The sequence below is a fragment of the Oncorhynchus keta genome, chromosome 5 (genome assembly GCF_023373465.1).
Source record: "Oncorhynchus keta strain PuntledgeMale-10-30-2019 chromosome 5, Oket_V2, whole genome shotgun sequence".
In the NCBI taxonomy this organism is placed as follows: domain Eukaryota; kingdom Metazoa; phylum Chordata; class Actinopteri; order Salmoniformes; family Salmonidae; genus Oncorhynchus; species Oncorhynchus keta.
In genome coordinates this window covers 13,111,853-13,139,460 of record NC_068425.1, presented here as the reverse complement: position 1 = coordinate 13,139,460, position 27,608 = coordinate 13,111,853, and the positions used below count along the sequence as shown (strand labels likewise).

The 27,608-nt window shown below is 42.5% G+C and overlaps 1 protein-coding gene across 1 annotated transcript; it reads right to left on the bottom strand.

The window, feature by feature from the left end:
• LOC118365297 (transmembrane protein 184B-like) lies at nucleotides 1-27,608 on the bottom strand. Its single transcript, XM_035747397.2, has 9 exons — nucleotides 27,139-27,608; nucleotides 20,559-20,786; nucleotides 17,245-17,410; nucleotides 13,992-14,082; nucleotides 13,619-13,694; nucleotides 6,640-6,731; nucleotides 6,248-6,417; nucleotides 5,912-6,118; nucleotides 1-2,017 (listed from the first exon to the last, which is right to left on the bottom strand). The coding sequence occupies exons 2-9, from the start codon at nucleotides 20,784-20,786 to the stop codon at nucleotides 1,779-1,781; spliced, it is 1,269 nt and encodes a 422-aa protein (XP_035603290.1). The 5' UTR covers nucleotides 27,139-27,608; the 3' UTR covers nucleotides 1-1,778.

Genomic DNA, 27,608 nt, shown 5'->3' with positions numbered 1-27,608 from the left:
TCTCTTTCATTGTTTATTTTACATGAGTGCAAAATGTGACAAGCAACCAAATAAACCAGAATTCAGTAATAGACACTATAGTTACACTACATCTCAGTGATCACATTATACCCAGCTCTACATCTGTTTCTGTTTTCCTAGTAAAGTCAGCAATAATTGGCACATGGTATGAAAAAAGTGATTACACAGCACTTAATTTCCCTGTCTTAAATGCAGTTCAAAATGATAGGGTAGATGGTGTCCCTCTATCACAATTTGTCACAAACAGAAACAAAATATATTATATATTTTCTAATGACATGTAACCAACTTAAATATCAAATTGATCTGCAGAAATCACTGAAAACACATTGTTAATACTACATAGCTTATTTACAATATTTCAACTTATCAAACTTTGTCATTAAGCTAAACATAACAGCAGACATGTCTTAAAATTTAGAACATTGAGACCAAATTACACTACATAATTCAACATTTAAACCAATCAAACAATTGCTGTACAAATGTTGTCTTCAGTGAGTTGAAAGGAACAATAATACGAACCTCAGAAACTATGAAAGTTTCTACTCAAACCATTTACAATACTGCAAATGTTTTTTTGTGGGGGTTAACATTGTAGAGCTCTGCTGAATTATACACTCTAATCCATGCTGAGAAAATTAATGAGAATACCACAACCCTCCAAATTGGTGGGAGTCAACCTTATCCTCCAATTTGTCTGTGGCATGTTAGATACAAAGGATTTCAAAGCGCCAAAGTCTAGAGTTTGAAGTTCCTGCTCCAAAGTCAGTTGTGTCTTTGAAAAAATAATTCAGTTCGTCGGGAGACCCAACAGAGGACTGCTGAGCAAATACTTCAAACACGCAAATGCAAGAGATGGTCCTTGAAGTGTCAGAGCCAGCCATGACAACGGGCACGATTCCTGGGTTCCCTCCTGAAGTCGTACATTAATCAGCTCCTATTTGAAACTCACATGAATCAGAGAGAGCGGAGAACATACTTCAGCGGCCAGAGAAGAGCTCAGTCACTGCTACGATAGAGGCCGAATCAGGATCTGGAAAATTACCAAAATAAAAATTGCATCACTACCTGCCTTGTCTGAAATGGTTCAGCAGACAGGCTTTTTCCCCATCGTATCATGATTAGCAAGGCAGAAACAAAAATAATCTCATCACATAAGGTTATTCAAATCTTCATTCTGTCCCCTTCTTGATCTTACCTGCAGGAATTACTCATTAAATGAACTGTCCAGTGAAAATCTAACTTTTAAAAGTTCATAATCTGTTAACTTGTACCCAGATAATGTTCTGATGAACACATCAATTGGAGAAAAACACTTCAAACTTGTATTTCAAACAGACTGCTTAAAACATGCTTGCCATTTCCTCATAGATGATGATGTCATCCTCCTTAGCTGGCCAATCGACTATCTACTCGCATTAGTATTTTTACCTCACCATTCTATTGTTGGTGTACGCTGACACCATTCCAACACACAAAAACTGCATAATTAAACATTTTTGGAAGGAAAACTTTCACAAATGTTGTAATTAATTATATATATAGATCATATTTCATAGAAATCTGGAAACACTGGACAGTTACTTTAAAACCAGGACTAAAGTAAAGAGTTCATCTTAAAAAGGAAATGAAAGAAGATGAAAATGAACCACATGGACAGATGCCAGGTCTGACAGTGGGATATGCGGTGCCAGTATTGTCCTGGGTGTGGTGAGGAAACAAAGACATGGATACTCGTGGTGGTGGGCGACTCCTTAGAATTCGTCATCAGAGATAATCAGCAGGACTTTGTCAGATTTCTTGGAGCTCTTGCTGCTGCCGCCTGTGCCTGCCTTGCCGTTGTTCTGGCTGGGCTGTACCACCTCCTGGGTGGACTGCTGGGTGTACTGCTGGTAGGCTGGAGAGAAGTTGTGGATGGCATCCTGGACCATGTCCCCAGGGTTCATCGTCTCCTTCAGACCACTGGAGATGCTCTGCATGGGGGCGATGTTGTCTAGAAGAACACAAGACACATTTTGACATGTTGTTTATAGGACATAACTTTGATCTGAATATCAAACCACAGAAAATACAAGATACAACATGAGAAATAGAGTAGTTACGCTTATGAAAACTAAATTAATCCGTTTTTGAAGACAAGGTGCTAACAGACTCATTAGAAAAAACTCCCTAGTCCAGAATTACAGTCGATACGAATCTCACTAACGCAAATTCATTGGTTTTTAGTCTGTGCTCAGTCCTTGTGCCCAGTGTCCCACCACATGAGGACCTCTTGTTCGTGTTCCTCTATTCTCAGTGTTGATGGATGAGAGCCTAGAGAGATGACAGGGAGTCTGCAGCAATTCAGTGGGAGTGAGGAAGATGCTTCCTCTCCTCCGTCTACCTTCCCAGTCACTTCCCCGGCTGAGCTCCTCCAGCTGTGGGCCAGGCTGATACTTGACCCTATAATACCAGTGTCTCATCCAACGTCCTGGGAGCAGTCCGGTGCAGACAGAACCAACGCAGCCTTCTGTTTCAGGGTCAGGGACAGTGCAGTCTAGGCCAGGTCTCTGGAGGGAAGCCGGCACGGCGGAGGGTTCCGCTGTGCTTCAGGGTCAGAGTCGTGGTTAGGCATGCTCTCCTGAGCTTCTCCTCACAGCTGGCCTGTTTTGCAACAAGGGCTGTGGCTGGCCTCAGTCAAGGTTGGAGGACAGCCTGGAGTTATATAAGCCTCCCAAACCTCCACAGACACTGAAAACACCTTCACACATGGATGACCTTCTGACACTTCCCTGCCCAGTGAGGGTTGGACGGGGCTGTGACTCTACAACTCTCAGCAGCTATATCAAAAGGCAAAACTAGTCTTAATGGGAATCCTTCTGGTTCAGGTAATGTTTATGCAGTCCAGTCACATACTATAGCACTGAATTATGACCTTTGAATTGGTGCTTTGGTAAGAAAGAACAACTCCGTGGGGCATATACAAAATGTAGCCCCAACACCATGCATCCCTTTGAGAGGGACAATTTACTTTCAAACCCATACTTTTGGAAACTCCTCAGAGAATAATCTGGCTTCAGCTGCATTACATTTACAAGTTTAGACCACAATAAAAAACTAATTTGCTGCTTAACTTTCTGAAGCTATGTTATCATTAGTTTTAAATTAATATCAACTATAGAAAATGAATAATACATTTTGTGCACGAGCATGGATGCCGAACATGGGAGAAATCCTCAATTCATTTTGATCACTTGGCAAGATGGAGAAAGAATACTTTTACCGGTCAAATGTAATGGACATGGAAACATTTCACACTTAAACAACATTTAGCAATTCCTTTTCTTTCTGCACGTTTGTCTCCTATATCCCAAGGCCTCAGCAGGACTGCTGTTGCAGGAGGGAACAAGGTGAGATGATTGATATCTCCGCAGAAGGCTTTTCCCTTGGTCTCCATTTGTCTTTTGCTCATGTGAAAGGTATTGACGTCAGAGTGGTACCGCTAGTTCCTGCGATTAAGCGTATCGAGGCTATGAAATGCTCTTTCTATAGTGTGCTGGGCTAGCAACTTTCCTATGAGCAGTGAGTAATGATGAACACCCTGAAGACCATTCCTCTGCTGACCTCAGGCCTGCCTGGTTCACACTGTTCACTCTGGCCACTTCTCTCTGATGCGTTTCCCATTCCCTGTTTACAGCCAGGGAATGGGACTGAAAACTGCATTGTCACCTACAGGTAACTTCTAAAATACATGAAACACTTGAGTAAATGGGGGATACAAAGTATATTGAAAGCAGTTGCTTCCACACAGGTGTGGTTCCTGAGATAACTTATTAATTATCATCCCATTATTTTGTCTACCATGGCTCGGACTTTGAAAAAGGGGTCTCAAAGGAGCATAAAGGGTTTAAAAGTGTGTGGGGTGACTATATCACAACCCAATTGAATACTTACGGGAAATTCTGCAGCAGACAGTGTGAGCCATATGTTTGGAACATCGAATTGCGAAGAAATCACAGTATAGCGTCGCAATACATACAGAATCATGAGAATTGCAATGCATACAGTATCGGCCCCCAAGTAGGTTGATAATATCGTATCTGGCAATTCCCAGCCCTCCTAATGACCATCTCATCAGCTCCAACAGATACAGTTGAAGTCGGAAGTCTACAAAAGCCTTAGCCAAACACATTTAAACTCTGTTTTTCTCAATTCCTGATATTTAATCCTAGTAAGAACTCCCTGTCTTAGGTCAGATAGGATCCCACTTCATTTTAAGAATGTGAAATGTCAGAATAATAGTAGAGATAATGATTGATTTCAGCTTTTATTTCTTTCATCACATTCCCAGTGGGTCAGAAGTTTACATACACTCAATTAGTATTTGGTAGCATTGTCTTTAAATTGTTTAACTTGGGTCTAACGTTCTGGGTAGCCTTCCACAAGCTTCCCACAATAAGTTGGGTGAATTTTGGCCCATTCCTCCTGACAGAGCTGGTGTAACCGAGTCAGGTTTGTAGGCCTCCTTGCTCGCACACATTTTTCAGTTGCATGGTCAGCTGCATGGTCCCATGGTGTTTAAACTTCAATACTATTGCTTGTACATATGAAAGTGGTACCGTCAGGCGTTTGGAAATTGCTCTCAAGGATGATCCAGACTTGTGGAGGTCTACAATTTATTTTCTGATGTCTTGGCTGATTTCTTTTGATTTTCTCATGATATCATGCAAAGAGGCACTGAGTTTGAAGGTAAGGCCTTAAAATACATCCACAGGTACACCTCCAATTGACTCAAATTATGCCAATTAGCCTATCAGAAGCTTCTAAAGCCATCATTTTCTGGAATTTTCCAAGCTGTTTAAAGGCACAGTCAACTTAGTATATGTAAACTTTGTCGTAGCAGAATCAGAATTAGTTCGGTAACATTGATAAATAAGATGTTTTTATCTACTGTCATAAATATGCTTATGTGGGAAAGTCACTTGGGGCCCAGAGAGGGGAGAGGTCGGGCTTGTCTTCATATGTGAACGTATCTTTTAAACCATGTGAAGGGATGATCGAGGGGGAAACAATTATCTCTTGGCTCCACAATGTCTGTGTGCTAGTCACTCCCTACTTTTCCCATTTGGGGGAAGAGTATGGCGGTGTCTGGAACCATTGTATGTCCCCTCTGATGTTGCCCTTATCTTGACCTAGAGGCTCACTCTCCTCTCCGTGAGCTTGTCCAGGAGGGGTTGTATTTGAGATGGGAGTATCTAGAATTGACAATTGATATATGTCATTGGATGAGGTAATGTTCTGGTAGTATGTTGTACCAAGAACGAGATAAGAACTTTGTTTAGGAGACCAAGCTGAACGATAATTTACAGCTAATGCTGTCTGGCTATGGGATACTTCTCTCTCAAGTAAAAGTCTTCCTTTGTGCAGTTTTCCTAAGACATGTGGTTCATCATTGCAAGTTGGGAGGGGTGGATCTTTGCTGTAAAAGATCTCAGTTGCCATTTTGTAAGCACTCTCAGAATTCATTTATAGACACTGAATTTATCTGAGAGTCAAAGGGCTACTATCATATTATTAAAAGATGGAGTTTAAAGTATAACTCTGACTTGTGTGTGGTTTGTAAACTCTCCTTTCACTTAGTAATACAGGAAATTACCACGACAACTTCTGACCCACTGGAATTGATACAATATATTAGAAGTGAAATAATCTGTCTAAACAATTGTTGGAAAAATTACTTGTGTCATGCACAAAGTAGATGTCCTAACCAACTTGCCAAAACTATAGTTTGTTAACAAGAAATTTGTGGGGTGGTTGAAAAACGAGTTTTAATGATTCCAACCTAAGTGCATGTAAACGTCCGACTTCAACTGTACCTCCCCTCTCTATGGTGTAGAAGTGCAGTTACCGTGTGTCCCTGGCAGTTCATTCTCCTTCTCCCGGTACACGGTGCAGGTGAAAGCGTAACGCAGGGCGATAGCAGCGAAAAACATCTCGATGCAGGTGATGAAGTTCTGCCAGCCTGCTGCCACTGTGCCGGCCCCCACCTCCTGGCCGTCGATAAACAGGGCGTTAGGGATGACCCCACAGCGCTCCAGGATGGCCAGCACCATACCTAAATGACAAAAGACAACACCTGCATGTGCTACTCCAGTCTAATGTATCAATTACAATGTATTTTGTAGACTTTTCCAACCCCATCAGGGTTTGAATCTGTTGATATTAAGTCAAGGGACCAACGCACCCTGCCAGAAGGACAAGAAGATGACAGATTTGATGGTCAGGAATTTGAGCACAGGTTCATAAGGCCTCAGCAGGTCACTGGTAGCGAAGAAGAAGAGGAAGAGAGCGTACAGGGCCAGGCTGACAGAGATGTTGTAGATGATGGTGATGTAGAGGTATCCTCCATTCACACTGCAGAAGGGAACAGGATCAATACAGACATGTTAGTGGGGATCTATGTACATTCACTTTCTGAATTTCCATCCAAATGTGTGTATTACTCAATACTCGTATTGTAAATATCAATGTCTAATACTTTGATGTGAAATGTAAACAGCAAAACCACACAATGAGTAGTGCGAGCATGCGAAGGGAAGTTGAATGGGTGAAATGGAATGAAAAGGTTGTGCTCACTTAAAGTCTCCATCATGATATTTGCCAAAGGCCTGCAGGAGGATGGTGATGATGGCCATGATGGGTTTGACGACACAGAACTGAAGAGTTGCCTGCATGACATCAATACAGGATGGGACATGCATTGAACACAGACACAAAACCAGGAACAATGCAGGTGACAGCTACTTCATGCTGGTTATAGGGTTTGAAAGGTAGCCAACTGTACATCTTCAAACACGGAGTAATCTATGAAATGAATTAACATTTTGTGGAAATTGTGTGTCTATCAATTTGCTATGTATTTTGTTAATATACCATGTTAAAAATATCTCAAATATCCATGTGCTGCTTATGCATGTGCAAAATATATATGCAAAATATATATATATGCTCGTGCTGCTAGGTGACCTAAACTGGAACATGCTTAACACCCCAGCCATCCTACAATCTAAGCTTGATGCCCTCAATCTCACAGAAATGATCAATGATCCTACCGGGTATCACCCCAAAGCCGTAAACACGGGCACCCTCATAGATATCATCCGAACCAACATGCCCTCTAAACACACCTCTGCTGTTTTCAACCAAGATCTCAGCGATCACTGCCTCATTGCCTGCATCCGTAATGGGTCAGCGGTCAAAAGACCTCCACTCATCACTGTCAAACGCTCCCTGAAACACTTCAGCGAGCAGGCCTTTCTAATCGACCTGGCCGGGGTATCCTAGAAGGATATTGACCTCATCCCGTCAGTAGAGGATGCCTGGTTATTAAAAAAAAAGCCTTCCTCACCATCTTAAATAAGCATGCCCCATTCAAGAAATTTAGAACCAGGAACAGATATAGCCCTTGGTTCTCTCCAGACCTGACTGCCCTTAACCAACAAAAACATCCTATGGCGTTCTGCATTAGCATCGAACAGCTCCCGTGATATGCAACTTTTCAGGGAAGTTAGAAACCAATATACATAGGCAGTTAGAAAAGCCAAGGCTAGCTTTTTCAAGCAGAAATTTGCTTCCTGCAACACAAACTCAAAAAAGTTCTGGGACACTGTAAAGTCCATGGAGAATAAGAACACCTCCTCCCAGCTGCCCACTGCACTGAGGATAGGAAACACTGTCACCACCGATAAATCCACTATAATTGAAATTTTCAAAAAGCATTTTTCTACAGCTGGCCATGCTTTCCACCTGGCTACCCCTACCCCGGTCAACAGCACTGTACCCCCCCACAGCAACTCGCCCAAGCCTTCCCCATTTATCCTTCCTTCTCCCAAATCCAGTCAGCTGATGTTCTGAAAGAGCTGCAAAATCTGGCCCCTACAAATCAGCCGGGCAAGACAATCTGGACCCTCTCTTTCTAAAATTGATCTGCCGAAATTGTTGCAACCCTATTACTAGCCTGTTCAACCTCTCATGTTGTCTGAGATTCCCAAAGATTGGAAAGCAGCTGCGGTCATCCCCCTCTTCAAAGGGGGGAAGCACTCTTGACTCAAACTGCTACAGACCTATATCTATCCAACCCTGCTTTTCTAAGGTCTTCGAAAGCCAAGTTAACAAACAGATCACCGACCATTTTGAATCCCAGCATACCTTCTCCGCTATGCAATCTGGTTTCAGAGCTGGTCATTGGTGCACCTCAGCAACGCTCAAGGTCCTAGCCGTATTCATTGACCTGGCCAAGGCTTTCGACTGTCAATCACTACATCCTCATCGGCAGACTCGACAGCCTTGGTTTCTCAAATTATTGCTCGCCTGGTTTACCAACTACTTCTCTGATAGAGCTCAGTGTGTCAAATCGGAGGGCCTGTTATCTGGACCTCTGGCAGTCTCTATGGGGGTGCCACAGGGTTAAATTCTTGGACAGACTCTCTTCTCTGTATACATCAATGATGTTGTCTTGCTGCTGGTGAGTCTCTGATCCACCTCTACACAGATGACACCATTCTGTATACTTCTGGCCCTTCTTTGGACACTGTTAACAACCCTCCAGGCGAGCTTCAATGCCATACAACTCTCCTTCCATGGCCTCCAATTGCTCTTAAATACAAGTAAAACTAAATGCATGCTCTTCAACCGATCGCTGCCTGCACCTGCCCGCCCGTCCAACATCACTACTCTGGACGGTTCTGACTTAGAATATGTGGACAGCTACAAATACCTAGGTGTCTGGTTAGACTGTAAACTCTCCTTCCAGACTCACATTAAACATCTCCAATCCAAAATTAATCTAGAATCGGCTTCCTATATCGCAACAAAGCATCCTTCACTCATGCTGCCAAACATACCATCGTAAAACTGACCATCCTACCGATCCTCGACTTCTGTGATGTCATTTACAAAATAGCCTCCAATACCCTACTCAATAAATTGGATGGAGTCTATCGCAGTGCCATCCGTTTTGTCACCAAAGCCCCATATACTACCCACCACTGCGACCTGTACGCTCTCGTTGGCTGGCCCTCGCTTCATACTCGTCGCCAAACCCACTGGCTACAAGACCCTGCTAGGTAAAGTCCCCCTTATCTCAGCTCGCTGGTCACCATAGCAGCACCCATCTGTAGCACACGCTCCAGCAGGTATATCTCTCTGGTCACCCCCAAAACAAATTCTTCCTTTGGCCACCTCTCCTTCCAGTTCTCTGCTGCCAATGACTGGAACTAACTACAACAATCTCTGAAACTGGAAACACTTAGTGGGGCAAAAAAGTATTTAGTCAGCCACCAATTGTGCAAGTTCTCCCACTTAAAAAGATGAGAGAGGCCTGTAATTTTCATCAAAGGTACACTTCAACTATGACAGACAAAATGAGGAACAATATTCCAGAAAATCACATTGTAGGATTTTTAATTAATTTATTTGCAAATTATGGTGGAAAATAAGTATTTGGTCACCTACAAACAAGCAAGATTTCTGGCTCTCACAGACCTCTAAAAACTTATTTAAAAGGCTCCTCTGTCCTCCACTCGTTACCTGTATTAATGGCACCTGTTTGAACTTGTTATCAGTATAAAAGACACCTTTCCACAACCTCAAACAGTCACACTCCAAACTCCTCTATGGCCAAGACCAAAGAGCTGTCAAAGGACACCAGAAATAAAATTGTAGACCTGCACTAGGCTGGGAAGACTGAATCTGCAATAGGTAAGCAGCTTGGTTTGAAGAAATCAACTGTGGGAGCAATTATTAGGAAATGGAAGACATACAAGACCACTGATAATCTCCCTCGATCTGGGGCTCCACGCAAGATCTCACCCCGTGGGGTCAAAATGATCACAAGAACGGTGAGCAAAAATCCCAGAACCACACAGGGGGACCTAGTGAATGACCTGCAGAGAGCTGGGACCAAAGTAACAAAGCCTACCATCAGTAACACACTACGCCGCCAGGGACTCAAATCCTGCAGTGCCAGACGTGTCCCCCTGCTTAAGTCAGTACATGTCCAGGCCCGTCTGAAGTTTGCTAGAGAGCATTTGGATGATCCAGAAGAAGATTGGGAGAATGTCATACAGTGCCTTGCGAAAGTATTCGGCCCCCTTGAACTTTGCGACCTTTTGCCACATTTCAGGCTCCAAACATAAAGATATAAAACTGTATTTTTTTGTGAAGAATCAACAACAAGTGGGACACAATCATGAAGTGGAACGACATTTATTGGATATTTCAAACTTTTTTAACAAATCAAAAACTGAAGAATTGGGCGTGCAAAATTATTCAGCCCCCTTAAGTTAATACTTTGTAGCGCCAACTTTTGCTGCGATTACAGTTGTAAGTCGCTTGGGGTATGTCTCTATCAGTTTTGCACATCGAGAGACTGAAATTTTTTCCCATTCCTCCTTGCAAAACAGCTCGAGCTCAGTGAGGATGGATGGAGAGCATTTGTGAACAGCAGTTTTCAGTTCTTTCCACAGATTCTCGATTGGATTCAGGTCTGGACTTTGACTTGGCCATACTAACACCTGGATATGTTTATTTTTTAACCATTCCATTTTTGCTTTATGTTTTGGATCATTGTCTTGTTGGAAGACAAATCTCCGTCCCAGTCTCAGGTCTTTTGCAGACCCCATCAGGTTTTCTTCCAGAATGGTCTTGTATTTGGCTCCATCCATCTTCCCATCAATTTTAACCATCTTCCCTGTCCCTGCTGAAGAAAAGCAGGCCCAAACCATGATGCTGCCACCACCATGTTTGACAGTGGGGATGGTGTGTTCAGGGTGATGGGCTGTGTTGCTTTTACGCCAAACATAACGTTTTGCATTGTTGCCAAAAAGTTCAATTTTGGTTTCATCTGACCAGAGCACCTTCTTCCACATGTTTGGTGTGTCTCCCAGGTGGCTTGTGGCAAAATTTAACGACACTTTTTATGGATATCTTTAAGAAATGGCTTTCTTCTTGCCACTCTTCGATAAAGGCCAGATTTGTGCAATAGATTGTTGTCCTATCGACAGAGTCTCCCACCTCAGCTGTAGATCTCTGCAGTTCATCCAGAGTGATCATGGGCCTCTTGGCTGCATCTCTGATCAGTCTTCTCCTTGTATGAGCTGAAAGTTTAGAGGGACGGCCAGGTCTTGGTAGATTTGCAGTGGTCTGATACTCCTTCCATTTCAATATTATCGCTTGCACAGTGCTCCTTGGGATGTTTAAAGCTTGGGAAATCTTTTTGTATCCAAATCCGGCTTTAAACTACTTCACAACAGTATCTCAGACCTGCCTGGTGTGTTCCTTGTTCTTCATGATGCTCTCTGCGCTTTTAACGGACCTCTGAGACTATCACAGTGCAGGTGCATTTATACGGAGACTTGATTACACACAGGTGGATTGTATTTATCATCATTAGTCATTTAGGTCAACATTGGATCATTCAGAGATCCTCACTGAACTTCTGGAGAGAGTTTGCTGCACTGAAAGTAAAGGGGCTGAATAATTTTGCACGCCCAATTTTTCAGTTTTTGATTTGTTAAAAAAAGTTTGAAATATCCAATAAATGTCGTTCCACTTCATGGTTGTGTCCCACTTGTTGTTGATTCTTCACAAAAAAATACAGTTTTATATCTTTATGTTTGAAGCCTGAAATGTGGCAAAAGGACGCAAAGTTCAAGGGGGCCGAATAGTTTCGCAAGGCACTGTATGGTCAGATGAAACCAAAATATAACTTTTTGGTAAAAACTCAACTTGTTGTGTTTGGAGGACATGTTTGGAAGAATGCTGAGTTGCATCCAAAGAACACCATACCTTCTATGAAGCATGGGGGTGGAAACATCAGGTTTTGGGGCTGTTTTTCTACGACGACTGATCCGTGTAAAGGAAAGAATGAATGGGGCCATGTATCGTGAGATTTTGAGTGAGATTTTCAATGCCCTTCCATCAGCAAGGGCATTGAAGATTAAACGTGGCTGGGTCTTTCAGCATGACAATGATCCCAAACACACCGCCCGGGTGTGCGAAGGAGTGGCTTCATAAGAAGCATTTCAAGGTCCTGGAGTGGCCTCGCCAGTCTCCAGATCCCAACCCCATAGAAAATCTTTGGAGGGAGTTGAAAGTCCGTGTTGCCCAGCATCAGCCCAAAAACATCACTGTTCTAGAGGAGAAACTTTTGTTATTGACAAAATACTTATTTTCCACCATAATTGGCAAATAAATTCATTAAAAATCCTACAATGTGATTTTCTGGATTTTTCCCCCTCATTTTGTCTGTCATAGTTGAAGTGTACCTATGATGAAAGTTACAGGCCTCTCATCTTTTTAAGTAGGAGAACTTGCACAATTGGTGGCTGACTAAATACTTTTTTGCCCCACTGTATCTCCCCCAGTAGCTTTAAGCACCAGCTGTCAGAGCAGCTCACAGATTACTGCACCTGTACATAGCCCATCTATAATTTAGCCCAATCAACTACCTCTCCCCCTACTGTATTTATTTATTTTGCACCCCATTATTTCTCTCCACCTTGCACATTCTTCCACTGCAAATTTACCATTCCATTGTTTTACTTGCTATATTGGATTTACTTCGCCACAATGGCCTTTTTTTATTTTTGCCTTTACCTCATGTATATCTCACCTCATTTGCTCACATTGTATAGCGACCCATTTTTCTACTGTATGTTTGTTTTACTCCATGTGTAACTCTGTGTTGTTGTATGTGTCCAACTGCTTTGCTTTATCTTGGCCAGGTCGCAATTGTAAATGAGGACTTGTTCTCAACTTGCCTACCTGGTTAAATAAAAGGTGAAATAAAAAAAACATGTATTGACATTATGCCAAAACAATGTACTGTCTGAAGTAATGTTAAAGTACACTAAGGGACATGTTATTGAGTTTCAAGGGTCAGTAGTTTTCCTTACTGGGGCTACCTGCAGACCTTTAAATGGGAAATGATATAGCAACTTTAGGACAGGCTGGTGCTTTTGGATTAGAGGTCCTCCTCTTGAAACCCAGAGTAATCTCTAAATGCAGTTATTGATCCCATTCCCTCCAACTTGTCAGCTCACAGAGCCAGAGCAGATATATTTATATCCCTTTCAACTCTGCTACCAGAGGGAAGAGAACAGCAAGGTTGTGCTTTGAAACCAGCCAACATAGGGGTCCAGCCAGAACATGCAGAGTGTTAATCAGCTCCCATTTCTCGACGTCTATTCGCTGTTCAGAGGACATACCTTTCAGATCCAATTGCCATCAGGGTAAGACTCAGAGCACAGACTGCATCCCCAAGACACTATGGGGACAGTCTCAAGCTGACAGCTCATGTTATTTCTCTGTGCTTATTACAGAGCTGCTTTTACCTGTTCTCAGAGTGCTTTCATTTTCCTTTTTAACCAGTCAACCTTATCCTCTAAAAAGTGGACAGCCAATTATAATGGCTGTCATTTCGCAATAGAGGAGCGATCTTGGTTTAAAAAAAAGTTAAAAACGAGGTGACATTAAAATAACAAATCACAATTTCCTATTTCCATATTTTCAGAGTGCTTTCATCACCCAAGCAGGGAGGGAGATGGAAACTCACCTGTTTACAGAATCTTAAAAAGCCAATAGAGTAGCTTATTCCACCTAAGCAGCAGGTACCATACATACAGCTCGACCTGGGAATGATAGAAAATGTGTGGTCACAAATGTATGCTGGCTGTGAATGTGTACCAGATTTAAAGACATTATTCTCGTGTCCAAAATACAAGACAGCATTATCCTTGAAGTCAGACTACCTTAAAACAAGATCAAGAAGTTAATTCGAGGAAATGACAGACTGACCCTGGGTGACTGCAATGCTTGCAATACTAACTGAAAATCCCCAACATTCTGGGTGGGTTTTTAGAAAGCTACCTGCATAACGTGTAGTATGAGACCATGGTATGGGGGATGGGACTGGGAGGAGCACTCACTCAATGGACTTCCCTCGGATCTCGGACATGATGGCACTCTCTCCCCCGAGGTACTCAAAGGACAGGCTTAGGAAGTTGTAAATCACAAATGCTGTCATGGAGAGAAGGGACAAAGTCACCCACATACATTCCTGTACATTATGATGGAATGTTGTTTACAACACGGACACTAGGTTGTGCAAGTGGGGGTCATTTTCAAAAACAACAATTCGACGTCACGGGTCAGCCCGTTTGAAGATGGAATCCGTAGGGGGGACAGCACCACTGGCCGCCCCACCACCATGGTTATTGTTACTGAGCTGAGGAGCGTCGTGCAGCATGGTAAAACATTTTTGCAGTAGATATTGTGCTCTACAGCGCGTGCAATGATGTTGTAATATCACAAACGGGTGTGGCTGTTTTACCATCAACTCTTTACACAGGTGGGAATTAGCCTACATGGATAGGGCCACATGGATAGGGCCACATGGATAGGGCCACATGGATAGGGCCACATGGATAGGGCCACATGGATAGGGCTACATGGATAGGGCTACATGGATAGGGCTACATGGATAGGGCTACATGGATAGGGCTACATGGATAGGGCCACATGGATAGGGCCACATGGATAGGGCCACATGGATAGGGCCACATGGATAGGGCCACATGGATAGGGCCACATGGATAGGGCCACATGGATAGGGCCACATGGATAGGGCTACATGGATAGGGCTACATGGATAGGGCCACATGGATAGGGCCACATGGATAGGGCCACATGGATAGGGCCACATGGATAGGGCCACATGGATAGGGCCACATGGATAGGGCCACATGGATAGGGCTACATGGATAGGGCTACATGGATAGGGCTACATGGATAGGGCTACATGGATAGGGCTACATTTCTTTCAGAAGAAATATGAAATGCATAACCATGGTAGCAACTGAAAGGGAACAGTTTAGAGATAAAAGGGGAAATTATTTACGCCAAAAGGTGAGGAAACAACAGTTCACCTGACAACACTGAATCCAAAACATCACACTGTTGATTTGATGTGCACTTGACATTTACTGTACTTTTCACCGCATCTGTTGATTCCGAAATCTGAAAACACTCTAGATTACATTCAGTAACACGATGAGAATATTCCTGGAAAATGTCGGGTAGGAGCAACATAAGGAAGGGAAAAAAAGACAAGGGTTTGAGTGAGAGGTCCAAGTGGCTACACACCTCGCCAACGTGTGCACAAGTCATTTCAATGCATTTTTATGACTCAAAGAAGAGTCTTCCACTGTAAAGGTGCTTTCCGATCTCCTAGCTGGTCTCCTAGCTGGTCCGTTGAGGAATTAGAGCAAGCATACTTTTAGTTGTTTTGTTTGGAACACAACCCTGTCATCACTCAATTACTGTTGTCGTTTACGCAATTCTAAAAATAGACCATTGCAAATCGCAATCTGGGTCAGGTGGGCATCATTTGAAAGCTTGTCCTATTGCCAACATGACTAGCTAAATCCTAAAATACGATCTTACAGTTTCAGGCTGTCACAATGCAATTACAGGGAAACGGATGGTCATTTTGGGGCACATAGAAAGAAGTCGTGCGCATTCAGGTGCGTTGTCTTCACAGTAGACAAACATAGGCTCATTCTGTTCACAATAACCCTGGGTGTGTCATCACGTAACTGTACATTAAACGTGGTGATCATAAACGTCGACACTGTATGTGACATGAGTTTTATGACATGGAAATGCGAAGTGCACATTTGGACTCGCAGGCGTTTGGCTCGCTTGTATGACACCAAAGCGCCATTTATTATAATCCTCAACTTCCCAACTTTCAAAATACATAGAGTTCTCTTCATTGACAGCACTTCCCTCACTCAGACAACAGCAAAAAAAACGGCTAAAGTCATCCAATTAGGGGGAGGGATGGGAGTGACAGCTTGTCACGTGCGCTGCTCGAGCGCGGATGTCAGTCAGGACCCATACAGCACTGAAGTGCATGTACAGCGTGTTACTGTACAGCCAATGCCTTCCAATTTAGCCGTTTATTAGTGGCCAAATCTGCCATTTCGACCCGTATACGGGTACGAGTGTAAAGGGCTACCGATTCCAGCTAATCTCAGTAAATATTCATGTTCTGTCTATATAAATCATTCATGATAAACATGGATTTGGAAGAATTTGTAATATTTGTAATATTGTGGGCCAGATTGTGATGATAGCACTGTAGAGATCTCACATCCTAATTTAGAAGCTGTGGATTTTTTGGTGAGGAGGGTTTCGCTTGAAACATAATCGTATTTTTCACCAATCAATGTTTTCTCCCCACCGCTAAGAGGTTTAGGATGGTTCTCTGTCCTCCAAATCCTTCCTAAGCCTTGGATGCTATTTCAGGAGGGGTTTAAAAAAAAGTGAATGCAGGTTACACTCTCAAGTATCAGGGGCACAGAGTTTCACACAGTGCTTTAGCCCTGGCCATGCTGACTCGATGCAATGCAACAGTTAAAAACAGCGTCTGAAACCAGGTTAAAGAGCAATCTCCGCCACCAATCATAAACTTGTCTCAAACACTAAATTCATCTGGTCAATAATGTATGTGAAATACTAATAGTTTTGTCCATATATCAAATTACACTTAAACAATTCTGCATGTGATTCACCTCTGACATTGTTAAAGTACTACAGTCTTTTCTTATTGCTTCGGTACATAATGACTATTAAAAGAAAGGATTTTCAGAGTACAATTTATGAGACATCAATAATTTAAAATGTGAAGAATAGCTATGAGTAAAATGAACACTTCCTTTGTGTTTGATTTTTTTTTTTAAACAACTCTTAACTAGTTTAGAATGATCTCAACTAAAGTACATCCCTTTTCCACCTTTTGCAAAGAATAGAATACAAAAACCACTAAGACTAAGGATGAAAAAAGACAGGTCTGAAAGTCGACACGCCCTGGAAACAGAACACCACGAACAATAGAGCCTCTCTGCCCATAGGGAAGAATTGACAGGTGAGGAAAAACAGGTTGGACCAGTACGTTTTAGCTGCAATCCTTCTAGCCATAAAATGTTGTTTTTTTCAGAACTCATAATAGGTCTACCGTCAGTCTAAATGTCATTACTGGCCAGACAGAACCCGCCCGGTGTCGGACTACTGCAGACTGTACAGGTGCTTATAGAGTAAACCGCTGTCAGGGCGCTGGCTGAGATATGAGGAAACAGCGAAGGGGAGGAGAAGGGTGGGGTGGTTGGTTTACCGTACCTTCATAACAGTCTCGGACGGAGTCAAAGTAGACATAGTACTGGTCGTTGCTGATGAAGAGCAGGCTGAGCCAGGAGTCGAACGCATAGATTGGCACGATGAAAAGAATGCGAATGATGTAGCGCTGCTCGTTAGGGACTGTGTAGGACCTCAGGTGTGTGTAGATCTTGAAAACACAGAATCAAAACAAAAATAGTTAGTAAAATAAACAAGATTACTTACTAGGCAAAAATGCATTGAGGTATTGAAATCCCAGTTTCAGCCCCTAGACCAACCGTTATGAATAATTGAGCTAAACCTGACGAGCAGTTTTAGGGGGCCAGTGCTTCAAAGAGATGGGTTCTTATGAATAAACGGCACTTCCTTGGAACCCTCTCAAAGCACGATTTGGCTATCACACAGGGCCCAACAGGCTTTAGAAGGACAGCATTACAGCATTGACTAAAATATATATATATATAAAAAAGGACAGTGTCTGTAGATTTGGGGTCGAGAGGTAAGAAGAAGATAAAGGAGGGTAAAAATGAAAACCCAGAAAGATAACACTGCATAATTGGGGTAACAAGGTGAGCGGAATGAATTTCTGCTGATCAAGACAAAACGCTTGACTGAAAAGTGAACGTCTGAGTTATAGGATCAACTCTCCTAGAGATGTGTTACACAGACTTTTTTTTTTTTTTACACTTGGGAGGGAGAACAGAAAGAAGTAGAGGGGTGTGCACTGCTTCAAAACTTGTGTCTCAGACGGTCGAATTTGATTGAACTCCTCAACTTCACCGAATCATTTTCAAACATAATGCAGAATGTGAATGCTAAATGGCGTGGCATGATTCCCAATTCTAGGAACCAACATTTTTTTCAGAATTGGAGTCCAAGGCCATGGGGTGAAGGAAAGTTCAGAGCATCCATTACATCATTCAGTTTGTGAAGCACATAATCAACTACATATTTTCAGGGGCAAATGCCAAAGGAAACTAAAAGCTCATAATCTAGTGATCCATCGTGTACAGGACACCCGCAATGGTCAGAGTTGAGCATTGCAGTCTGATCCTTTGCAAGTGGTGCAGCCTGGCATTTCTTGACTTCAGGTCCACTCACACAGACTCATGCAACATGATTAAATGGACATTAGAGGTGGCACATTAGAGGCTGGCCAGTGCCAGGGCGTGATGCATGTGGCTCTCCTGAGAAGTGACGTGAAGCAGGCTGCAGACTGATGTCCTCCATTTCCCCTGAATGGATGGTGGGTGGAAAGACCGCGGTCCTCCAGGCTCCATAATGCTGAGCTGACAGGCAGACAGACAGACTGTGCCCTGGGTAATGACTCTGCTCTAGCCTGACTCAGACTCAATACCCTTCTGTCTTAGTTGAGCAGTAGCCCAAGTCCATCGCCCAGCTAATTTCAGTTGGTCTGTGAAAGGCGTATAACTCTATCTCATAACACTCCCCAGCCCGCCCCTGGCACTGACAGCTGTGACACACCAAACGTCCATGTTGGAATGAGAAAGTGTGTGGAGTGTCTCGCGTTCATACCAAGCAGTGTCCGTGAGAAAGTGAGAGGGGCGCGCACTGAGCACGACAGCTCTATACAGAACACCCAGACAGAATGAGAAGACCACACATCACACTGACTATAGTGTGATATTATGACCCTCCTCTCTCCCTGACAAGCTGCCCCGGGAAGTGGGAGGTCTGAACAGTGTAGTGTGTCAGAGAACATCAGTAACACTCCATAGCACTGTAACACCTGGTGCTTTGGACCACAGTGAGCAGACTGGGACATCTAAGGTCAGCATCGACCAGCATACAGTGTTAGTATGCAGATTGGGAGAGGAGGAGAACTCTCCAGAGACAGTCTTATGGAGGAAAATCTGATGATACACCAGAATACTAAATAAAACCAATCCTGTCGGGGAGGCTGTTTTTAATCTCCCTCCATGCTTGCCTCATGCAACCCTGCAACTATCTCACGGGCCACATATGTTAATGGCTGGCCTGCTTCGATGGGGAGTGGATGGGAAAACAAAGTACTCCAGAACTAAACAGATGGACAGAACGGGAGACTCCATAGAATGCCAAATTGACACTTTATTTTTGCGCGTCGTGAAAAAAACAAATCTAATTTAAAAATGGTATAACTCCTTTTATGAACAATTTCAATTTTATAAAGACATGTTAAATCTAGTAAAAAAAAAAGGGTATCCTCGCTATACCAGAGGTATGCCTACTTCTGCTTGACGTATTTTCAGTAATAAAGTATGAGCTGATGATAATGTGAAACGTATCAGAAATGTTGCAACCAGCGTATAGAAAAGGTCAGCACATGAACCCTGGGGACAATAACACCATCATATTCCTATCTAGAAATATCGTGATCATCTAAATCTCCAACCAGAGCCAACACAGTGAGACTCCCTGGGGGCTTCCTGTCTATACAGCCGCTAAAGGTTGGATGGACCCATTCTCAGCAGCACTCAGGTTTATCGGTTCATCAGCACAATATGAGAAGAGACGGCTCGCTCCCCAATGCTGAGCAGCATAAAACACATGGGGCCTCTGCTGATTGCCCTTCGCAAAACGTGATCCTCTCCTTTTATTGCGGAGCTGGAAATGTGACCTCGACAACACCTGCACATCTCTGCTGATAATGCATGCCATTCAAAATGTACACCCTCTCTAGAGTTGATGAAACCCCAGTCTGATGATAAGGATCACCATTGTCTCTACTGAATTACAGCAAGGGACAGAGTAAATAGCAATAACTGAAGAAAAAACACCCTTCAGTAAGCCTATACTGAATGTGAATATAATCATGGTTAGGCCTTATTATGCTTGGCTAAAGTTATACAACTGCTCTGCCCAGCCATTTGATCGATGACGGCTCTGTTTGCATTGTGTCGTTATCAGTGGTAGTCACGGTTATCGGAAGCGCCCGCAAACAGCAACACTAATGGATCACCTAGTAACAATTAAGAAACACTGACACACTATGTCCAAACCGTCACTTTACAGATAGGAGCCAATTAACTTTCACACTCAGTCGTGCCTCTCAATGATGGAGAAAGTAGGTCTGGTCAACAACAGATACTGGATCAAATGTAGAAGTGAAAAACAAAATGTATTGTCTGGCTGGAGCCTTTGCCCTCTCGTAAAGGTGTAGACAACCCACAACACCTTCCTAGCTCCCATTACATATTTGCATTTGTTTGCCTAGAAGCTGAATGATACTGACAATGCCTGGAGCCATGCTTTTTGTTCACTAAATTCACATCAAAACAAGTACAGAGGCAGACAACTGATATAATGTAACCTACCTGGTGGCAAGTGAGGAGCAGCGCTGACCAGACGAAGATCCCAGACAGAGCTTGAGCAGCAGTCGTATTCAAGAAGATATCGTGTGCCACAATAGTCCCATTCCCTGTTTGAATTATTGTCATGTTGGATATGTCTGACTTGTTAAGAACTGGAGATGCCAAACGTATCAGAGACTCATTTTGGGGGACCTCCGAGTCCATCGCCATCTCCTTTGCTGAGCTGTTCATCTGAAACAATAAAAAATGTTGTTTGGGTAAATGAGGAAGCTTTTAGGCCAGGGATGGACAACTAGTGGGACGTTTTTTGTTGTTGAGTGGATAGTCAGCGGGCCGGAATATAATGACAAATCATTTCTAGACTTCAAATTGACCACAAGAAGCCCAAACAGATACAATATTTGACTAAAACATAAATCATTTCAAACCTTGCTAACATTTGAAAATGATCACATACAGTTGAAGTCGGAAGTTTACATAAACTAGTTTTAATGACTCCAACCTAAGTGTTTCAACCACTCCACAAATTTCTTGTTAACAAAAGATAGTTTTGGCAAGTTGGTTAGGACATCTACTTTGTGCATGACACAAGTAATTTTCCCAACAAATGATTACAGACAGATTATTTCACTTATAATTCAGAGTATCACAATTCCAGTGGGTCAAGTTTACATACACTAAGTTGACTGTGCCTTGGAAAATTCCAGAAAATGATGTCATGGCTTTAGAAGCTTCTGACAGGCTAATTTACATCATTTGGAGGTGTACCTATGGATTGGAGGTCAATTGGAGGTGTACCTGTGGATCTATTTCAAGGCCTACTTTCAAACTCGGTGCCTCTTTGCATGACATCATGGGAAATCAAAAGAAATCAGCCAAGACCTCAGAAAAAACAATCGTAGACCTCCACAAGTCTGGTTCATCCTTGATAGCATTTTCCAAACGCCTGAAAGAACCATGTTCATCCTTACAAGCATTAGTACGCAAATATAAACACCATTGGACCACGCAGGAAGGAGAAGCGTTCTGTCTCCTAGAGATGAACGTACTTTGATGCGAAAAGTGCAAATCAAGCCCAGAACAACAGCAATGGACCTTGTGAAGATGCTGGAGGAAACAGGTACAAAAGTATCTATATCCACATTAAAAGGAGTCCTATATCGACATAACCTGAAAGGCCGCTCAGCAAGGAAGAAGCCACTGCTCCAAAACCACCATAAAAAAATCCAGACTACGGTTTGCAACTACACATGGGGACAAAGATATTACTTTTTGGAGAACTGTCCTCTGGTCTGATGAAAGAAAAATATAACTGTTTGGCCATAATGACCATCGTTATGTTTGGAGGAAGAAGGGGGAGACTTGCAAGAACACCATCTGAAGAACACCATCCCAACCGTGAAGCACGGGGGTGGCGGCATCATGTGGGGTGCTTTGCTGCAGGAGGGACTGGTGCACTTCACAAAATAGATGGCATCATGGGGAAGGGGAAATTATATGGATATATTGAAGCAACATCTCTCAACATCAGTCAGGAAGTTAAAGCTTGGTTGCAAATGGGTCTTCCAAATGGATAATGACCCGAAACATACTTCCAAAGTTCTGGCAAAATGGCTTAAGGACAACAAAATCAAGGTATTGGAGTGGCCATCACAAAGCCCTGACCTCAATCCTATAGAATCTTTGTGGGCAAAACTGAAAAAGCATGTGCGAGCAAGGAGGCCTACAAACCTGACTCAGTTACACCAGCTCTGTCAGGAGGAATGGGCCAAAATTCACCCAACTTACTGTGGGAAGCTTATGGAAGGCTACCCAAAACATTTGACCCAAGTTAAACAATTTAAAGGCAATGCTACCAAACACTAACTGAGTGTATGTAAACGTCTGACCCACTAGGAATGTGATGAAAGAAATAAAAGCTTAAATAAAATAAAATCATTCTCTCTACTATGATTCTGACATTTCACATTTCTTAAAATAAAGTGGTGATCCGAACTAACCTACGACAGGGAATTTTCACTTGGATTAATTGTCAGGAATTGTGAAAAACAATTTAAATGTACTTGGCTAAGGTGTATGTAAACTTCCGACTTCAACTGTACATCACTTGGATCTGATTTGCGGGGTGTTTTTACAGTCTTATGTCCCAAAAAATAAATAACATATATATAACTAACTAACTAACTAAATATATATATATATATACACACACACAAAGTATTCAGACCCTCTCCTTTTTCCACATTTTGTTACATTATAGCCGTATTCTACAATGGATTAAATTAAATAAATCTACACACAAAACCCAATAAGGACAAAGCAAAAACTTTTTTTTAATGTTTGCAAATGTATTAAATTAAAAACTGAAATACCTTTTTTAAGTGAGTATTCAGTATTCTTTCCTATGAGACTAGAAATTGAACTCAAGTGCATCCCGATTCCATTAATCATCCATTAAATGTTTCTACAACTTGATTGGAGTCCACCTGTGGTAAATTCAATTGATTGGACATGATTTGGAAAAAAAAGGCACACCTGTCTATATAAGGTCCCACAGTTGACAGTGCATGTCAGAGCAATAACCAAGCCATGAGGTCGAAAGAATGTTCCGTAGAGTGCTGAGACAGGATTGTGTTGAGGCACAGATCTAGGGAAAGGTACCAAAATATTTCTGCAGCATTGAAGGTCCCTAAGAACACAGTGGCCATCATTCTTAAATTGAAGAAGAGCTGGCCGCCGGCCAAACTGAGCAATCAGGGGAGAAAGGCCTTGGTCAGGGAGGTGACCAAGAACCTTCCAGAAGGACAACCATCTCTGCAGCACTCCACCAACCAGGCCTTTATGGTAGAGTAGCCAGACGGAAGCCACTCCTCAGTAAAAGGTACATGACAGCCCGCTTGGTGTTTGCCAAAAGGCAACAAAAGACTCTCAGACCATGAGAAACAAGATTCTCTGATTTGATGAAACCAAGATTGAACTCTTTGGCCTGAATGCCAAGCATCAAGTCTGGAGGAAACCTGGCACCAGGATCGAGGGAAAGATGAACAGAGCAAATTGCAATGAGACCCTTGATGAAAATCTGCTCCAGAGCACTCAGGACCTCAGACTGAGGTGAAGGTTTTACCTTCCTACAGGACAACAGCCCTAAGTACACAGCCAAGACAACGCAGGAGTGGCTTCGGGACAAGTCTCCGAATATCCTTGAGTGGCCCAGCCAGAGCCCAGACTTGAACCCCATCTAACATCTCTGGAGATACCTTAAAATAGCTGTCCAGCGACATCCCTATCCAACCTGACAGAGCTTGAGAGGATCTGCAGAGAAGAATGGGAGAAACTCCCCAAATACAGGTGTGCTAAGCTTGTAGTGTCATACCCAAGAAGACTTGCTGTAATTGCTGCCAAAACTGCTTAAACAAAGCACTGAGAAAACAGTCTGAATACTTATGTAAATGTGATTTCTAATGCTTTGTCATTATGGGATATTGTGTGTAGATTGATGAAAAAAAACACATTCATTTTAGAATAAGGCTGTAACAAATTTTTGTTGGAAAAGGTCAAGGTGTCTGAATACTTTCCGAATGTACTGTATACCAGGGTCTGTATATATATATACACGGAGGCCTGATTCACAGGCACACCTGTTAATTGAAATGCATTCAAAGTGGGCCTCCCGGGTGGCGTAGTGGTTAAGGGTGCTCTGTCGCAACCGGCCGCGACCGGGAGGTCCGTGGGGCGACGCACAATTGGCCTAGCTTTGTCCGGGTTAGGGAGGGTTTGGCCGGTAGGGATATCTTTGTCTCATCGCGCACCAGCGACTCCTGTGGCGGGCCGGTCGCAGTGCACGCTAACCATGGTCGCCAGGTGCAAGGTGTTTCCTCCGACACATTGGTGCGGCTGGCTTTCGGGTTGGATCCGCGCTGTGTTAAGAAGCAGTGGGGCTTGGTTGGGTTGTGTTTCGGAGGACGCATGACTTTCGACCTTCGTCTCTCCCGAGCCCGTACGGGATTTGTAGCGAAGAGACAAGATAGTAGCTACTAACAATTGGATACCACAAAATTGGGAGAAAAAGGGGGTCAAATTGAAATAAAAAAAAATGAATTTTTAAAAAATGTAAAGAAAAATAAATGCATTCCAAGTGACTACCTAATGAAGCTGGTTGAAACAATGCCAAGAGTTTGCAAAGCTATCATCAATGCAAAGAATGCTACTTTGAAGAATCTGAAATATATTTTGATTTGTTAAACACTTTTTTGGTTACTATATGATTCCATGTGTTATTTCATAGTTTTAATGTCGTCAATATTATTCTAAAATGTAAAAAATTAAATAAAAACCTTGAATGAGTAACAAAAAATATAAACGCAACATGTAAAGTGTTGGCCCCATGTTTAACGAGCTGAAATAAACAATCCCCAAAAATGTTCAATACACACAAAAAGGTTATTTCTCTAAAATTGTGTGCACATTTGTTTACATCCATGTTAGTGAGCATTTCTCCTTTGCCAAAATAATCCATCCACCTGAAAGGTGTGGCATATCAAGAAGCTGATTAAACAGCAAGATCATTACATAAGTGCATCTTGTGCTGGGGACAATAAATAGCCACAAAATGTAGTTGTCACACAAAACAATGCCAGATGTCTCAAGTTGAGGGAGCGGGTAGTTGGCCAGCTGACTGCAGAAATGTCCACTAGTGCTGTTGCCAGACAATGTAATGTTCATTTCTCTACCATAAGCCAACTCCAACATTGTCTTTGAGAATTTGGCCTCAAAAACGCAGAACACGTGTAACAACACCAGCCCAGGACCTCCGTACCCTGCTTCTTCACCTGTGGATTTGTCAGGACAGCTGGTGAAATTGTGGGTTTCACATAACTGAAGAATTTCTGCACCAACTGTCAGAAACCGTCTCAGGGAAGATCACCTGCATGCTCGTCGTCCTCACCAGGGTCTTGACCTGATTGCAGTTGGCAAATGCTCACCTTTGATGGCCACTGGCATGCCGGAGAAGTGTGCTTTTCACTGAGGAATCCCGGTTTCTGTACAGGGCATATGGCAAACGGCGTGTATGGCGTTGTTTGGGTGAGTGGTTTGCTGGTGTCAATGTTGTGAACAGAGTGCCCCATGGTGGCGGTGGGGTTTTGGTACGGACAACAAACACAATTGCATTTTAATTGATGGCAATTTGAATGCAAAGAGATACCGTGACAAGATCCTCAGGCCCATTGTTGTGCCATTCATCCACCGCCATCACCTCATGTTTCAGCATGATAATTCACGGCCCCATGTCGCAAAGATCTGTACACAACTCCTGGAAGCTGAAAATATCCCCAGTTCTTCTATGGCCTGCATACTCATCAGACATGTCACCCATTGAGCATGTTTGGATGCTCTGGATGGATGTGCACGACAGCGTGTTCCAGTTCCTGCCAATATCCAGCAATTTTGCACAGCCATTGAAGAGGAGTGGGACAACATTCCACAGGCGACAATCAACTCTATGCAAAGGAGATGTGTCACACTGCATGGTTTTCTGATCCATGCCCCTCCCATTTTTTAAAGGTATCTGTGACCAATAGATTAGGGTCTAATTAATTTATTTCAACTGACTGATTTCCTTATATAAACTGAAATTGCTGCATGTTGCATTTATATTTTTGTTCAGTGTAAGCAGATAGAAATAAAGAAAGAAATAAATAATAATAATAATAATAATGAATAAATAATTTGGCCAGCAGGTCGCAAGTTGGGGAACCCTGCTCTAGGCTCAGTTGTGGAAAAAGTATGCGATTATCATACTTGAGTCAAAGTAAATATACCTAAATAGAAAATGACTCAAGTAAAAGTCACCCAGTCAAATACTACTTGAGTAAAAGTATAAATCATTTCAAATTCCTTCTATTAAGGAAACCAGAAGGTACCCCCCCAAAACACTACTTAAATTGCACTTTAAAGTATTTTTACACCACTGTCTAGGCTACATACATATTGGAAAACATTTTAAATTTCCGAAACATTTGCATGACTGAATCATGGCTGCTGGTTTATGAAAAAGCGTAGGTTCTATGAGCTGCGAACTTCTTAATAACAAAACAAAAACTATAAGATCACAACTACAGTATAAAATACCATAAAACACTTGTCGATCAGATAGATCCAAGTGATTTTAATTTGGGAACTCTGTTCCAAAATGTTCCCACGCATAATAGAGATATATATTTGATCGTATACAAATGTGGACAAGGGTTGAAATTATTATGTTTTAGTCTTCTTGTGGTCAATTTGCTATCTACAAATTATTTGTAATTATGTTCCGGTGTTCTGGCAGAGGGTAGATTTTCGGCACAACACCCGCCCATGACCACCCGCTCAAGAAAAAAAATCGTCCCGCGGCTGAATCTACAGTAGTTGATGATCCCTGTGATAGGCCTATGTGAATTATTTAAAAGAAAAACATCCACGGCCTTAATAATCTGTCTGGGAAACCTGTTGCATGGGAAAGTCATAGCCTACACACATTTTGTCCAAACAAATATTTGTTATTATTTAGTTATATGTAGGCTACATAGGTAAAATACTTTACCTTAGCGGTCTGTAGACTCGATGGCCTTGACCTAACGTTACTGGTACATCCACATTGAGCGAAATAGACTTCAAATGGAACGGAGGGGGTGAAAATCGTGCCGTTTCTCAAAAATACTTTCGGACTGGAATAATTAATAGAAATAAAGACGAGTTAGCTGATGTTATCGAATACCATTACCAATGAGCTTGCTATGAGAAATGGCTTCCTTTCAAAAGGTAAGAACGAAGAACTCAATACTTCCTTGTTGTGAAGACAGGTGTAATACGAGTTCGAAGTCCACAGAGGCGGTGACTCAGTCAGTGTAGGTTATTCGAATAAAGGAGGATATGGGCCTATGTTTTAATTCATCTTCTAATAAAAGCGACACAGATCATATCAAATATATCATCTTTGTCCCTTCTCAATAAACTGCAACATCAGTGATTTATTCATTGCGCTGTTCCAAAACGTTTCGTCGCAACAGAAAC

Bases quoted from the DNA above. Each gene is read 5' to 3' on its own strand.
- LOC118365297 (XM_035747397.2), bottom strand. From the start codon at position 20,786: ATGAACAGCTCAGCAAAGGAGATGGCGATGGACTCGGAGGTCCCCCAA. The intron at 17,411-20,558 runs GTAGGTTACATT...TGTGTTTTCAAG, and splicing joins TGCTCCTCACTTGCCACCAG to ATCTACACACACCTGAGGTC. The intron at 6,732-13,618 runs GTGAGTTTCCAT...GATGTCATGCAG, and splicing joins TTTTAAGATTCTGTAAACAG to GCAACTCTTCAGTTCTGTGT.